The sequence below is a fragment of the Rattus rattus genome, chromosome 3 (genome assembly GCF_011064425.1).
Source record: "Rattus rattus isolate New Zealand chromosome 3, Rrattus_CSIRO_v1, whole genome shotgun sequence".
NCBI classification, from domain to species: Eukaryota; Metazoa; Chordata; class Mammalia; order Rodentia; family Muridae; genus Rattus; species Rattus rattus.
In genome coordinates, this window is record NC_046156.1 from 126,641,928 (window position 1) to 126,657,745 (window position 15,818).

The 15,818-nt window shown below is 44.7% G+C and overlaps 1 protein-coding gene across 3 annotated transcripts in view; it reads right to left on the reverse strand.

The window, feature by feature from the left end:
* Pld1 (phospholipase D1) overlaps positions 1-15,818 on the reverse strand; it is a 202,256-nt gene that overhangs the window by 110,227 nt on the left and 76,211 nt on the right. For all 3 annotated transcript variants that reach the window (XM_032898579.1, XM_032898581.1, XM_032898580.1), the window contains 2 exons: positions 1,076-1,266; positions 83-210 (listed from right to left, as the gene is read on the reverse strand). In XM_032898579.1, the coding sequence (XP_032754470.1) occupies positions 83-210; positions 1,076-1,235 (288 nt within the window). In that variant the 5' untranslated portion in view covers positions 1,236-1,266. The remainder of the gene's footprint in view (positions 1-82; positions 211-1,075; positions 1,267-15,818) is intronic.

The window sequence follows — 15,818 nt, forward strand, 5'->3', positions numbered from 1 at the left end:
GAGAACAGGGTCAGCCGGACAGCACTATTTATTGACGCATAGTGGATAAAACTGAAACCAGATGAACCCAAAGCGCCCTGACCCTCGAGGTCGACGTGAAGCGCTCCACTTCCAGTACTTGTGCTTTTACAGGACAGCCAGAGAGGTAGATCTGGATGTTGGGCTCCTTAAATCCTTGAGTGTTGTAAATAGAAGAGAATGGGATGCACGCTGAAAAAGACAAAGGGGCAAGGTTATTCCGGTGAGAGAGGGGAGCAGCATCGCGCCGTGGAAAGAGTCCTAGCTGTTAAGATGGGGTTGATGGGGCCCAGTGGGTGAAGATGCTGCCACCAAGCCTGATGACGAGGGTTTCATCCAGGACACCCACATGATTGTTTTGGGGAAAGCTGACATAAAACTGCCCCCACCCACCCCCAGGAATGAGCTTTCTTAGGAGAGAGGGTCTCAGGACCAAGGGAGACATGACTCAGCCTTGAGGTAGGACAGCGTTAAGGGACACTGTATTATATATCAGAGACAACATGATGGGGGCTTAAAGGGAAGAGAGGCTTCCTTTTAAAGTCTGGAACGGCACTGCACTGAGAGGTATACCTTAAAGGAAGAGTGGGAGACATCTGACAGGGTGAGGGGAAGCCCAGGAAGAGCATGCAGAGAAATCCCCTAGACAGAGGAAAATAAAGGATGTCTGTCTCCTTTCCAGGGGCTGGAGAAAGTTTTACACCCTGTGATTCACTCTGGGATAACCTAGGCAACAAGAAAATAGAGGAGCCAGGTCCTGGGCAGGACTATAAATTAGGGGCTGTGAAGCCATCAGATAGCATGGTCTAACTCTGTCCCAGACCTCTGGGGGGACATGGGATCTGGTCATGTAGACTGTGGGCTCTGGTCACTTAGAGTCACCATTCTCCTACAATAAAAATAAAAATAAATCATAATTAAAATAAGTAAGCCTTGAGAAGTCCTCTCTTCCCAAGCACTGCATCTCCAAGGAAGGAGGCCGCTCTCTGGCTGTTCATCACTGTGCTCTGCCAGCCAGCCCTGAGGAAGATTTGAGCCGCCCATGGTCTGTCCTTACCTTCCTGAGCCGTGGGGTCTCCTGGAGATGCATCATACTCCACCTCTTCTCCCTCAAAATGAAGTTCCCGGGTGTCGAGATTTTCTATCAGGTTGCTCATATCTGCGGCGATCTTCTGCAGCGTAGAAGTGTTCACCCGGGCCTCACTTTTTAGTGACATTCTAACTTCTGACAGGGTAAAAACAGAGGGGCTGGGAAAGAAGACAAGGCGTCACTCAGATACACTGGGCTGAGGAAATCCCTAGCTCAGGATTTGAAACTGGTGTAGATAAAGCAGAAACAAACAAAGCAACCCTAGGTGAGGCGAGGGAATTACACAGAACCACTCTGCCCATCTTCCTGCATCACCTTCAAACAATTCCCACCAGGCAGGCTAATGTGGAGCAAAATAACCATGGAGAATAAAAAAAGAATGCAACACTGCACGGAACAACCTGCCAGCATTTCTCTCACTGTATTTTATGCATGTGAATAAGTGAGGAGAGTCGGGGGGGGAGAGGGAGAGAGAGAAGGGGGGGGGGAGGGGGGGGGGGGAGGGGGAGGGGGGGGGGGAGAGAGAGACTGGAATGCTTTTGCAGAGAAGATATCCTTCCTTGTTTAATGAATAAACTCAAATTAAGAGTACGAAGCAGCCTGGCATGGTATGGTAGCCCACCCTTTAATCACAGCTCCTTAGAGACGGAGGCAGGCACAACTCTTTGAGTTTAAGGCCAGCCTAGTCTACTTAGTGAGTTCCAGGCTAGCCAGGGCCACATTAGGAAAACCCTGTCTAAAATAGAAAGAAAGAAAGAAAGGAAGGAAGAAAAAAAGAAAGAAAGAAAGAGAGAGAGAGAAAGAAAGAAAGAAGGAAAGACAGACAAAGAGAGGGAGAGAAAGGAAAGGAGGGTGGGAGAAGAAAGGCAAGGCAAGAGGAGAACAATGCATGTAAAATGTATAATACATGAGGAATAAGTTACACTCTCCTAACGAAAATCAAGGGAATTTCCCACATCCAAATACGCAGAGTTAAACATCCTTTCTTATGCTTGATGAGACATCTGAGTGGGTGAAGGAGCTTGTCCCCCAAGCCTCATGACCTGAGTTAGATCCTAGAACCCACACTGCAAAGATGAGCACTGTCACCCACAGGCCTCTCAGTAACAAAAAGAATAAAATGTTTATGGTAACATAACCTTTCTGTATTTTGTCTGGAGCTGGCTCCCTAGCAAAGTGCCCTGCCATCGAAGATGTGAGGCCTTGGCCATGACCTTGCATGAGTGGTGGAGTATGTGTCTTGAAAGGAAGCAGATTAATATACCTGGTCCTAAAGACACCAGAGGTGCTGGGATTATTATTTCTCTCCCCCTTTCTGAGAAAGCCAGCTCTATTTCATCCTGACACCTAATAATGTAAGTCGTTGCACAACAGTGCCCAGGGAGGAGACTTCAGATGGATTTTATTTTTCGTTTAAAATATGGAGGGTTAAGCAATCAGCACTGCCGTTAGAGTTGAATGAAAAGTCCATATCGTCCAACATAGAAATCATCTGTGATACACCCAGGCCTAAACTGGGAGTCTCACACGGCTAGCTCTTCTGCGCATGCCCATCTTCTACTGGAGCTCACAAACATTAAATTAGCACTCACTGTGTGTGAGAAGCAATGGCTGAAACTGTAAAACTGGGGCTTTTGAGACAGGTCAGCGAATAAAATCACTTGCCACTTAAGTCAGGCAAGCTGAGTTGAGCCTCTGGGTCCATGGTAGAAAGAGAGAACCAAGTCTTGGAAGTCATTCTCTGACCTCCACACGTGTCAGTGGCACATGCACCCATGCCTATATACTCACATGTGCGTACGTGCGCACACACGTGCAAACACGTGCACATGTGTGTGCATACATGTGCACACATCATGTGCACACACATGTACAAACACATGTGCATACACATGCCCACATGCATACACATGTGTACACAGGTGCACACACATGTCCACACACATACACACGTGTACACACATGTGCACATACATACACATGTGCATACACACATAGGAAATGTGAGGATGAGTTAAAGACCACCTGCTGTGTGGTTTGGGGGGAAACAGCTACATAATCCCTAGTTCATCCTAGGCTGCCTCCTTCCTGGCTGGATTCTCTCCTACAGGTTCTGTGGAGAGGCTGGGTATGCCCTGTGGTCAGCTCATATGATAACACATCACCAAAACCTAGACAAAGTCTGGTAGAGACCTTGTTTGGAAATGTGGAGACAGGGTGGAGGAGGGAGGTTCTGTCTTGCCCTGTGCCCCGTGTCTATGATTATTATACATCAGAGATCCCTGTGAACTGGCTACCAGCCTCTCCTCTTTCTTTCTCTCTGTTGACTGTAAGGAAATTTAATGTTTTTTCACCTTACCATTGTCAAATTGTTGCCTGTGTCTCTTCCTTTCAACTCTCTCCCTCTCTCATATCCAAATTATCTTTCTAATTCTTGGAGATGTGCAAGTGCAGATATTCAGATGTACCCCGAGTGGAGCCTCTGTAACCATTGACTATAGTGGCATGAAAGGAAATAAAGCTTTCCTACAATTTAGTGTTCACTGGACAAAGCCATTTCAGTACTCGGCCTTGGGATCTTGGCTTCCTCCTCTACAAGTTTCATTCCCAAGGTCCTTTAACAATAAAACCTTAACGATGTATAACGATGTATAAGAGATACCATAAAGCAGGTTAGCCTCCAAGACAATTTAACTAATTTAACCACCTTCCGGTCTCCAGGAATTACTCCATGTACTTTTGCATTTTAAATAAGACAGTGTGGGTGGACCGGTGCTTTCAGCCTAAATTACCTAATTAATGTTTTTCCAGCTTTCACTGGGGAGGCGATGCCTTGGGGCCACAGTTAAAATATTTCTTTCCTTTTCTCCTAATCCAACAAAGAGCCACTTGTAAGATGCCAACCATAAGCCAAGTTTTCCATTATTTAAAAGACAAGGTAACAAGAAGAGGAAAGGAGATAAGGAAAACCAAGTCAGAAATTACATCATAGAGTTATTTGTTAATTTTTAAAGATTTTTGGAGATTTTTATTGATCGAATAGACTTACGATTTACTTTCCCAACTTTCTCAGCCTAGCCTTTCTTTTTTTTGGCAAAGTCCTAGGATATTTTTCTAAGTGTAATCATCACACAGAAACTAATCTAGATTCCGGGGTAAGTAGAAGAAAGACATTGGCTTCAGCTAAAGTAAATGTCTCCTTTCTGGGTGAGAGCAAAGAAGCATGCTAATACATGGAACCTGAAGGAAAACTGAGGAAAGAAACTGAGAGTCAAAGATGAGAAGATTCTTCCGTATAAAGCATCTACTGTAAGAATAATTTTAGCACAATTTTGTTATTTGATTTTATTTATTTAATTTTGCTACTTGTAATTTACTTCAGAGGTATGATTGTGCTAGGAAACTTAGGTATTTGTCCAAGGGCACTCAACTTGTGTCAGAGTCATCTCTGATATATTTAAATATTTATCTTTCTTTACTTATGTGTACACGTGCTTGTGTGTGAGCAATTGCATGTGAGTGTTTGAGGAGTCTAGAAGGCGTCAAATCCCCTGGGGCTGGAACACCAGCTGTCGTGAGGTACCCCAAGTTGCTGCTGGGTACTGAACTCAGGTCTTATGCAAGAGTAGTACATGCTCAGTCTTAGAGCTCTATTGCTGTGAAGAGACACCATGACCTTGGCAACCCTTACAAGAGAAAGCATTACAGCTTCAGAGGTTCAGTCCATTGTCAGCATGGCAGGGAGCATGGAGGCAAGCAAGGAGAAGGAGCTGAGATTCTACATTCAGATCCGCAGACCACAGGAGAAGAGAACCACTGGGCCTGGCTTCGGCTTTTGAAACCTCTTTGGCCCAAGTCCAGTGACACACTTCCTCCAAGACCACAGTTCCCTTTGCCTCTCAAGCAGTGCCACTCCCCGATGACTAAGCCATTCTCATTTAAACCACCACAAGCCCCTAACCAGTGAAGGATCTCTTCTATGAAGGGCTGACTTTTAAAAGCAGATGTGACTGGTTCTTAATACAGACTTAGTTACTGAGGTTCACAAGCATTGGTTTTACTTTACGGCTTGTACGACTAGAAATCCAATCTTTCCTATGAAGTCTGTGCTCTCTGACAATAGGACGTGTCCTCTAGTTTAAACACTACACCTTGAGCAGGACTGTCTGAATCCCCAGTCACCACAGTAATGGAAACGTGTCAGGTCAGCTTCCCGAATTTCCCTGATTCCTAAGACATTAAGAAATTTTAGGTGACCTAAAGGGTCCACAGATTTACACATCAGATCATGAAGATTTTACCACTAACCATAGGAAAACGAAGGCATGGTTCGAGCATCGTTGCCTTTATTGGGTTCTCCATATCATGCCATGAATTATTACTCCACAATTCTGTCGCTGGTATTAGTTTTCAAAATCAAACAGTGAGCTCATGGTTGTTCCTATGCTGTCAATTCTCCACTTATTAGTCGATGTGTTGTTTTAATTAAGGCAATCTATCTTGGAGCAAAGCAGTTGCCATGGTTACAGCCTGAGTTACCCAGCACTGGATATGCCCACCTTCAGTGTTGGCATCTGAGATAATGTAGTTCCTTCTTTTATCTCTTTACAGTTGAAACTGTAGATAGCCCTCCTTCCCCCACCCCCAACTCTGTACCAAGAAGAGATGATGCCAGCAGACAGGTAAGAGCTGCTGGGTTGTGATTCTGTTGAATGTGTATCTGGGAGGTAAACAGGGTTCTTTTCCATTCCTTTTGTTTTCTCTGATTTTGGATACCAGAATCAAAGCTCCTTGCAGCAGGTATTTTAACAACCTCACCATTCAGTGAAGGAGGCAGAGGACTAGGGCTTTCTTTCGCACTTTCAACAGAACTGGGAACAAGAACAGGAATTTTCCTTCTCACATAATAATGCATACTAGCTAAAATGACAGTAACATTGCCAGTGGCAGTCACTGATGATACAGTAGACATTAGCATTGGTTAACATTTGCTAAGTATGACCTACATGCCAGGCGTTGTATACAAAGATACCAATTCCACAACCATCTCGGGAGCTGGGTCCCGCTAGCAGCCATACCAGCCTAGAAAAGAGAGGACACCTGCAGAGGGTCCCATGAACAGGAAGTGAGGAAGCCAACCTTCTGACTCCAGAGTTCAGCTAACAAACCGTCCATGGCTAGAGGTGGGGGAGGGAAGGCCACCAGGAGACTCTCAGAATACGATTAAAGTATATCAAACACATCATATGAAAAAATTAATTAAAAAATGCAAACATAATTTTAAGAGGGAATTATAACAACAAAACCTCTAGTACTGCATTCTTTGAAGACAATTATGTCTTGGTTTCTACTTCCTTTGTTAAGTGACTATGCCGTAACCATGTTTCCCTTGTGATATTTGTGCTTAGCCAGAGAAATAAGCATAACAGATTTCAAAGCCAAAAACCCAAATCTTAACTACAGATGTGAATTATATAATCAGACCACTGAAAGACACATTAATTAATGGGGATTGATGGTTTCCCATAGTTCACGATGACAGAACCATCCTTATCATAGAGCTCTCTCGATTGCAGAGAAGTTGCTATTATGGGATAGAGTTGGTGTTCCCTAAAGCATAAAAAATCACAACCGAAAACTGACCGAAATCTCTAGTGATGCAGGAAGCCTTGAATAAATATTTTCTGAGTTTAACTGACTTTAAATAAAGTAGTGGAATATTTTACCTTCTAAACTATGTATTTTGAGAAAATAAAACATGGTGGGTTTCTTTTTAAGCTTTTAACGTTTTCTTTGATCTTAGATTTTTTTAAGAATTTCACATCCACAAATATCAGCAGGAAACCCTGTTATGTTCCTTCACCATAAAAATTAAATGTCGGAGGCTGGAGAGAGGGCTCAGTGGTTGCTCTTCTGAAGAGCCTGGTTTCAACTCTCAGCACCCACTTAGCCGCTCACAACCATCTACAACTCCAGTTCCGGTGGATCAGACGCCCTCTCCTGGCCTCCACAGGCACTGCAAGCATGCAGTTCACAGACCTGCGTTCAGGCAAAATGCCCATACACATAAAATAACAAAATAAAAACCTTAAATATTGAATTAAATGTCAGAAGTACAAGGAAAGGTCAGATGACCATGACGGTTCTGTCCTTACTGTCAGAGACTGGCCAACAGTCAACTCCAGAATATCAGTGTCACCTTTGTGTACTGCAGTGCCACTCCTAGCTGAGGGAGCCATGACAGGGAGGTGCACCTACAGGTAAAGGTGACCCTGGTTGCTGGTGCGCCCTGTAGCTCAGCAAAGAGATCTGTATAGAGATGCTTGCTTAGTTGTGGAAGTCTTCAAAGCTGCCTTGCTAGGCAGTGTCCTGTCTTACTCTACTTAGTTTCCCAAAGAAACAAGCTATTTCACAGCTGGCTGGGCCACTCAGAGAATGCATCTGCCTCTTGGCCTAGCCTTCTGACTTTTGGACTATAGCACACAAATGGTAAAGAAATCAGTTAGCTTCCTGTTGTAAAGCACAACTGTAGATGGCTTATCCAGGACGACACCACCCATCAGCCTCCCTGGCCCAGCTGTTCATGCAATTCTTCCTTGGTCCTGAAATAGAACTGCCCATGTGTTTTCCATTACAGTGGCTTTTGCTTGTGCCCTTGACAAGATTTGAAATTATCTGGGAGATGAGCCTCTGGATGAACCTGTGAGGACTTCTTGGTAGGATTAACTGGGGTCTGAAGACCCACCCTAAATATAAGTGGCAGTGTGGTGGTTTGAATGGAAATAGTCTGCCTAGGCTCATAGGTAGTATGAGCTAAATTGGGTGGAGCTATTAGGAGGCATGGCCTTGTCGGAGTGGATATGGCCTGTTGGAGTGGGTGTGGCCTCGTTGAAGTAGGTGTGGCCTGTTGGAGTGGGTGTGGCCTTGTTGAAGTAGGTGTGGCCTTGTTGGGGGAAGTTTATCACTGGGCAGCAGGCTTTGAGGTTTCAGATGATCAAGCCAGGCCCAGTGTTACTCTCTCTTCCTGCTGCCTGCTGAACCTGATTTAGAAGTCTAAGCTACCACTCTAGCAACATGTCTACGGGTGACCACCATGCTTCCCAGTGTGATGATAATGAACTAAATCTCTGAACTGTACACCAGCCCCAATCAAATGTTTCTTTTATAGGAGTTGTCATGATCAAGGCGTCTCTTCACAGCACCAACACACATGCTGGAGTCCTGGACTGATTAGAGAAGAAACCAGGATGATCTCTTGTCTCCCTGACAACAGACACAGTGTGACCAGTCACCTCAAACTCCTACCTCCATGCTTTTACTACCAGGATGGTCTATACCTCCCTTGAGTTGCTTCTACCAAGCATCTGTCACAGCATGGAAAGGTAACTAACATGGGAGCCCAGTCCCCTTTGTGCCTTTTGTGACATCTCTGAGCCTAAAGCCCCATGAAAAATGCACAGCTGTTCATACACACTGTGTCCCATATATTTTCCTGGGCCCATGAATATCCTTCTGTAATGAGCACATTATAAAGCTCTGTCCACTGAACTGCAGTCACATTTAGATGGCGGACACAGCTATCCAATGCAGGAGATTGGAGACATTCCTGGGGAAAATGGGCAATGCTATGACCAGTCAGATCTCACAGAAAAGATGCTTAGTGATTATTAGCTGACTTCATCAGTGAGCTGTCCACAGAGAACCTGCCATCTACAGGCCACACAGGAATGTCTTCCTCTTAAATTGCAAAGGCTCTCAGATGCAAAAGGCTCTGAGAAGAGAATATGAATGGCATGGCTCATTGGCAACCAGCACTGAGAATTGCTATGGGAACTTAGTGCACCAAACTTTGGCCGAGGGCTCCTCCCTGCCAAGTGGTCCCGACAACAGCTTCACAGACAAAGTGGTCCAGGTGACAGTCAGGAGGTGGGGACACCAGCTAGCAGCTGAGGTCTGGCTGACCTGAAAGCCACAGGCCTGTTCCACCTGGGTCCTGCACTTTCAACCATACCTCGAAGAGCAGAGGCTATAACATGGAACCACATATCCCTCTCCTGCCCAGTTCTGTGTGCACGTCTTGCTATTCTGGAGGGTCGTAAGTCTGGTTTCCAAGCACTATCTTCCCTCAGCATTCACAATCAAATCAGATGTTGGGAACCCAGAACAATCTTCCTTCACTTTCCTTTCCAGGCTTCGTGGTAAACCCTTCATAGGACATATCCAACGATGCTACGATTTTCTCCCAAAGGTGTCAAGGCCAGAGAAGATGGCGATAAGTAACCTCAACCGGGAGACAGAAAACATACAATTTCTCTCACACAGCTAATGACACAAACAAACCAACAGTGACTAGAAAAGGCCTTGACATGTTTCATTTTCTATTATCTTTCCTTTGGGATTTTTATTTTTATTTCATGTGTCAGTGTTTGCCTGAATATATGTCTGTGGACCGTAAGTACACAGTGCCCAGAGAGGCCAGAAAGGGGCATCAGAGCTGTTGTGCCTGGAGTTACAGACAGTTGTGAACCACGATGTGGGTGCTCTTACCCAATGAGCCATCTCTCCAGATCCATAGTTAATTCCCCATTATCAAGTCTCACTGGTATTGTATCTCATTTACATACTGATGAAAATGATCCCTGACAACCATTGTCAACATTGACCCCAGGCAACCAGGGCAGCTTTCTGACATAGAAGCAGCAATCAGTTCCCACAGATACCACTGAGCCCTACAGGCAGGAAAAAAAGATGCTTTCTGATTCACCCCAAAATTTCCCTAAATTTGTGGACCTCCCTGGGTGGTCTTCTGACCATCCATTTTCCCTGACAAGAGCTTTCCTATGCATTTCATCTGGTGTATCCTAGGGCTCAGTATTCCCCTCCTTGTAGCTATTTCTAGACTGTCTCAGCTCTTTGCTTCCCGAGGCACATCCAACTGTCATGGGAAAAATGATATCTACGTTCATTGAGGTCCTATTCTGTGCCAACCATGGCAGTGTGAGCAACATGCATCAAACACACTCCTTATTCATCTCTCAAGGCCGGTCAAGAGTGGAAGGGGGCGTCACCAGTACACCAGAGCTTCACACTTCTGCGTGAGTGGCCTCTGAGGTCCTGCTTGCTCCCTGAGAAGCAAGAGCCTGTCATACAGATCCAGTCCATACAGATCCTGGTCACAGTTGGCCTTATGTCCTCTTACAAGGTTTCAGGTTTCTTCACTTGCCTCAGTGGTGGAGGCTGGGATTCTGCACTGTCTCCAAACACTCAACACAAGAGTTCCACTGACCCACACAGACCCTCCACAGTCCCTGGTCCTGGAGTCCAGGAAGCGACTACCTGGGAAGCATGGAGGGGGTCCACTCCCTGAGGAGTTCTGACCAATGGCAGGTGGAGCCTCTTCTATACCCCTCCTTATCCTGACGTAGAGATGCACACTGGTGCCCTGAAGTGGTGCTACAAGGAAGGAACCCTTAGGAATGAGCAATTGACTGCTGCTTTGTGAATATGGAGGTCAGCACAGCAGCCAGCATCTTGCTTTTCTCCTGGTTGTTCTTCTTGTCTCTTTCCCTTCTATTCTGGTTGCTCTGGAGTTATGGCACTCCCCATAAAGCCCACTGTGCATCCTCACCTCAGGCAGGAGGTATATGCTAGCACAGGGTAGAACCAGACTGTCGACATCCAATAGTTTTCCACTGAACCATCCTGCTCCACACAGAAGCCCTTATGGCAGTGACCAGAGGAAGAACATTTGCATCTGACTGGTGCTGCAGGGAGCAGGGATGAGCTCAGTCTTTCCCTACAGTCCACCTGTGACTCTTTTCAGAGGTAAGGAAACTGGGGGCAGAGACAAGTAAGTGGTTCACTTGAGGTCACCACCACTCGAATCAACTACCTAACTGGTTTTTCTTTATGCCTTGACTAGTTCTGGGCAAAGTGACTTCAGTGCTCTGCACCTTCATCTGAAAACTGAAGCGGTTGCTAACTATGGTGGTATAAGCCTGTGAGCCAAGCACCAGGAAGGCTAAGGCAGGAAGATACTGTGAGTTCAAGGCCAGCCTGGGCAACACAGTCAGACACTCTTTCCCCCTCCCTCTCTCCCTCCCCCTCCCTCACACACACACACATGCAAACTCACCATCCTATTACACATGTGTGTGTGTGCATGTGTGAAAGCAATTGGCAATGAAAAAACTATGTTCAAGTGTGGTGGGAGCGTGGCAGCAGGCAGGTAGGCATGACCCTGAAGCCGTGGCTAAGAGCTTGCATCCTGAGGCACAAACATAAAAAAAACTAACTGGATAGGGCTTGGGCTTTTGAAACATTGAAACTCATCCACAGTGACAGACCTTCTGCAACAAGGCCACACCTGCGAATCCTTCCCAAACAGTTCCACCAACTGAGAACCAAGCATTCAAACACATGAGCCTATGGCGGCCACTGTCACTCGGATGACCCAATAAGTAAATACTCAACTTATGATGGCTAAGAATCGAGATTCACACAGTGTTTTTCAAGAAAGGGTGGTGATTGCACATGAATTAATGGGGAAAATACTTTATTTTTGTGAAAGAAGTTATACTAATAAGCAAGGCGATATGAATACATCAACAAGGTAAACTGAGATCACCGATGTTTTAGTGGATGAAACAAATATATCCCCCAAGACACAAATAGCATTCACCCACATTACGATGACATAAAGAAATATTTCCTTTCTGTGACTCAGAAAAATCGAGGAAAAGTTTTTTCATGATCACGGATGGGGTTTCCTTTAGTAAAGCACACATGACGAAGGAAACACCAAGGATGGTGGTGACAACGGCCAAAGTAGCTCCTGCCACCTGTATCACCCTGGCCCAGCCTTGGCAGCCAGGATCTGGTTGATATCATGGAGAAAGCTGTATAGATCTGAGGGATACTCCCCTGTGCAGCCCAAGCACTGGCCCTACCACATGTCTGACCAAGAGAAAACAGTTCTGTACAACTTCAATACCAGTAGCCACTGAGCTCTGGGAGAACCCAGGGGTGCTCCACCGAGGACTTCCGAGCCAGACTCCAGAGCCTGGCTCTACAGGACTGAGCCAAATGTGAAATTTTCATTTTCTTACTCCTTAAAAAGCTTACGCTGTTGAGGAAAGAAAAATAAGAAACGCATACATACACATAAGATAAAGGGGTGGGGCTGTATTCCAGTTTGGTTGGTTAGTTAGCTGCTGAGATTTTTTTTTTTAAGGCAGGGTCTCAGGTAACCCAGGCTACCCTTGAACTCCTGATGCTCCTGACTCCACCCGACAAGTGCTGGGATGACAGGCCTGGAGGTCTTGAACTATTTCCACTATGGTTGCTTTCTTTCCTTAAGCGATTAGCTGTAAGAACTTGATTTTCTTGTATAGACTATCAACCAAAAATGTTCCCAGGTGTCTAAAATCTGTCTCCACACGAAGAAACGGACACACAGCCCGCACTGTAATAAGCAAGGGCAACAGAGAGCACTTTCTGTGACCCTGCAGGTTCACCTGCCGTCCAAAGGAAGCCGGCAAACACACGCACAGCCTCTCCCAGGCATGCTCAACCTAATTCCCAAGGGTGAAAAAACACAGAAACACATCTATTTAAGCTCCTTGAGACAATATAGAAACCATCCAGGATTATTAAATAAAATTTAAGAACAACAAAAAGAATAAACAAGTAGAGAGCATCAGAAATGAAAGTCCAGATGCTCAAAAACTGGGGGGTCTTGGATCCTTGCTGTTCAGTGTTAATTTTCTGCTTTGAGTTCCATAGAGTATCCACAAAACTCGATAATATTAAAACCTATAGTATATATAATAAAAGTAAACAGGTAGGACTTGTCTTCTAAAATACGTCTCAAGAATTGCTGTAAGCCCAGAGACTGTAAAGACATAGTAAAACAAATGGGAAACATACAGATCCCAGAGTCAGGTGTATAAATACGAGTCTCTTGTTTAGAACAATGCCAGAGAGCACCAGTGAGATGAGACCCTTCAGTCAGATGCTAAAGCTGACAACTCATAAGGAAATATTAAGCTAAAGTAGATAGCTCCCTCAGATTTCCCGTGGTAATACTTCCAGATCGCAGTCCTTTGTATAGACAACATGTGTTTGGTATTAAAAGCCTAAATGTACTCAACAGTATTCTAAAGCTTTGAAGTGAAATATAAAAGAATTGCTATCAGGACCTTAAAAGAAGGGACACTGACACAACACAAAAAAATACAAACCAAAACCAGGATGCGGATTTATGCCTTTAATCCCAGCAGTCAGGCAAAAAAGGCAGAAGAACTGTCACAAGTTTAAGCCTAGCCTGAGCTATAGAACACAACCATGTCTCCGGGAAAAAAAAAAATCAACCAAGCAAACAAACCAATAGGAAAATCACCAGGGAAATGCTGAGAAATTCAACCATGCGGAAATTTAAACCTTTAATAGACTCTATATATTGAATAAAGTGAATCCCAGATTGAGAGAAAATATATAAAAATAACTTCTACAAATATGAAAGAAAAAGATTAGAGATAACAGAAACATGTTTGGGTACACGCAAGTGTAGAATAATAGCCCTTTTCTTTGTATTCTCAATGAATCAAGAGAGGCCATTTCACCCCAGTGGACTGCTAAGCTTTTTCGAGCCCACTGCTATTGTATGCTGCGGAGGAAACGAAACTCTCACTGCTGCTGGCCAGAGCAGCAGCTGACACCACCTTTCTGAAGCAACATGGTGGCTGCTGGCAAACTTAGAGATGGCGCAACCTACTGTCATGCAAGTCTTCCCCTAAGCACAGTCAGGACTTCTCTTCCACGAGGGCATGGCAGCATATTCAAATGGGCTCTGAGACATCGCAAAACAAAGGACTCTGGATAAATAAAGCACACAATCACAAGAGTAAATTAAACTACTTTAAGGTCAACCATGGTGGCACGTGGATATAATCCTGTACCCGAGCAGGAGGAGTGTGGAGATCAGAAGTTCAAGATCATCCTCAGCTATACAGACCCTGGAGTCCATCCCAGGCCATAGGGTATACTGCCATTAAAAAACGAATAAAGGTGTGCGTAGGAGGCAGAAGCAGGTAGAGCTCTTCAAGTTCAGGGCCAGCTTTGTCTACATAGTGCGTTCTAGGTCAGCCTGAGCCATATAATACAGACTCACAGTGTATGGGAGTTTATATATATAAACATATAAACACAGTATTCAAAGTTTTAGAATACTGTTGTGTACATTTAGACTTTTAATACCAAACACATGTTGTCTATACAAAGGACTACAATCTGTGTATACACACATACACACACACACATATATATACACACACATATATATACATACACACACACATATATATGTATATATATATATATATATCAAAAACTATTCAGAGCAAGAAATGAAGATATCAAGATTATGGTTAAACAAGGTGTGGCAGCATACACCTATAATCCCAGCACTTAGATGGCAGAGACAGGAGGATTACTCATAAGGTATTTTGTCACAACAACAAAAGTAACTCTAGACAGAAATAGCGAAACAATAAAGACAAAGTGACGCCTCCAGCTTGACAGTGACTAGTGAGCAGTGTGCACTCCCAGAGCAGCTCAGAACACATCACAGTGGTGTTAGGGAGAGTGTGTGCTCCTAGGGCAGTGAGCACAGCTCAGGTCCGAGTAATGACTACCCAGGTGAGTGATGTACCACCATTCCTCACACTGTCCCTGGTGGCCTGATCCGCCCCATCACCCTCTTACTTCCTATCACATACCACCCCTCCTCCCTTGTCTGCCAGATGACACCTTCTAAGCTCCCCCTGAAGCTTTCTGCTTTTCTCTCATTCATTCTGCAAAAGCAAGAGACTGTCCACTACACTTCATGGTGGAGCTCAGGAAGTCTAAGTCTTTGATGGCACCTGTACCTTTACGTAGGACATGCCTTGCCTTTTCTGTGAACTCTGGGGGTAGGGGCAGCTGGATCACCTCCCCCCCCCAAAGGTGTGCATAGTAAGCAGTTTTATTCTGAATCGAATATACTAGTCGGTTGAAAGGTAAGGCATCTGAATCTACAGTTTACCTTCTCAGCGCCGTATCCATCCTTACACTAACGAGGCTTATTCACAGCCAATGTGCAGACTGCATGCTCATCTGGCTCCTAGTTTTGACTCAATCATTTACTGGATCTCGAGCTCCATATGTATGGAAGGACAGCCTTGAACTTCTGAACCTCCTGACTGCTTTGATTACAGGCGTGAGCCACACCTGGTTTATGTAACACTAAAGATAGGACCCGAGCCTTCCACATGCTAGGCTAGCATTCTCCCAACTAGGCTGACCTATCACTGGTGGAACTGTAACCTTTTACTTCCCTTATAGTATACACTTCAATAAGTTTTATATTATTTCACATGTAGAATACCATATTACTCTTATGTCACATATTATATTGTCTTTCATAATCTCTCTGAACTTTGGGTTTTCTTTTCATCTTATGATAACTTTACCTCATAGAATGGTGGAATAGTACATTTGAAATACTTCGCCCTGTTCCTGACACAAAGTATGATGTCACACAGGTCAGTGTTATTAACAGTTCACAATGACTGTCACCAAAGGTACAGCATGTCAATCATCCGGCACTTACAGTCCAGTCAAATGAAGTGAGAAGTTAAAACCAGCTAACAGACCTGCTCACACAGCTGGC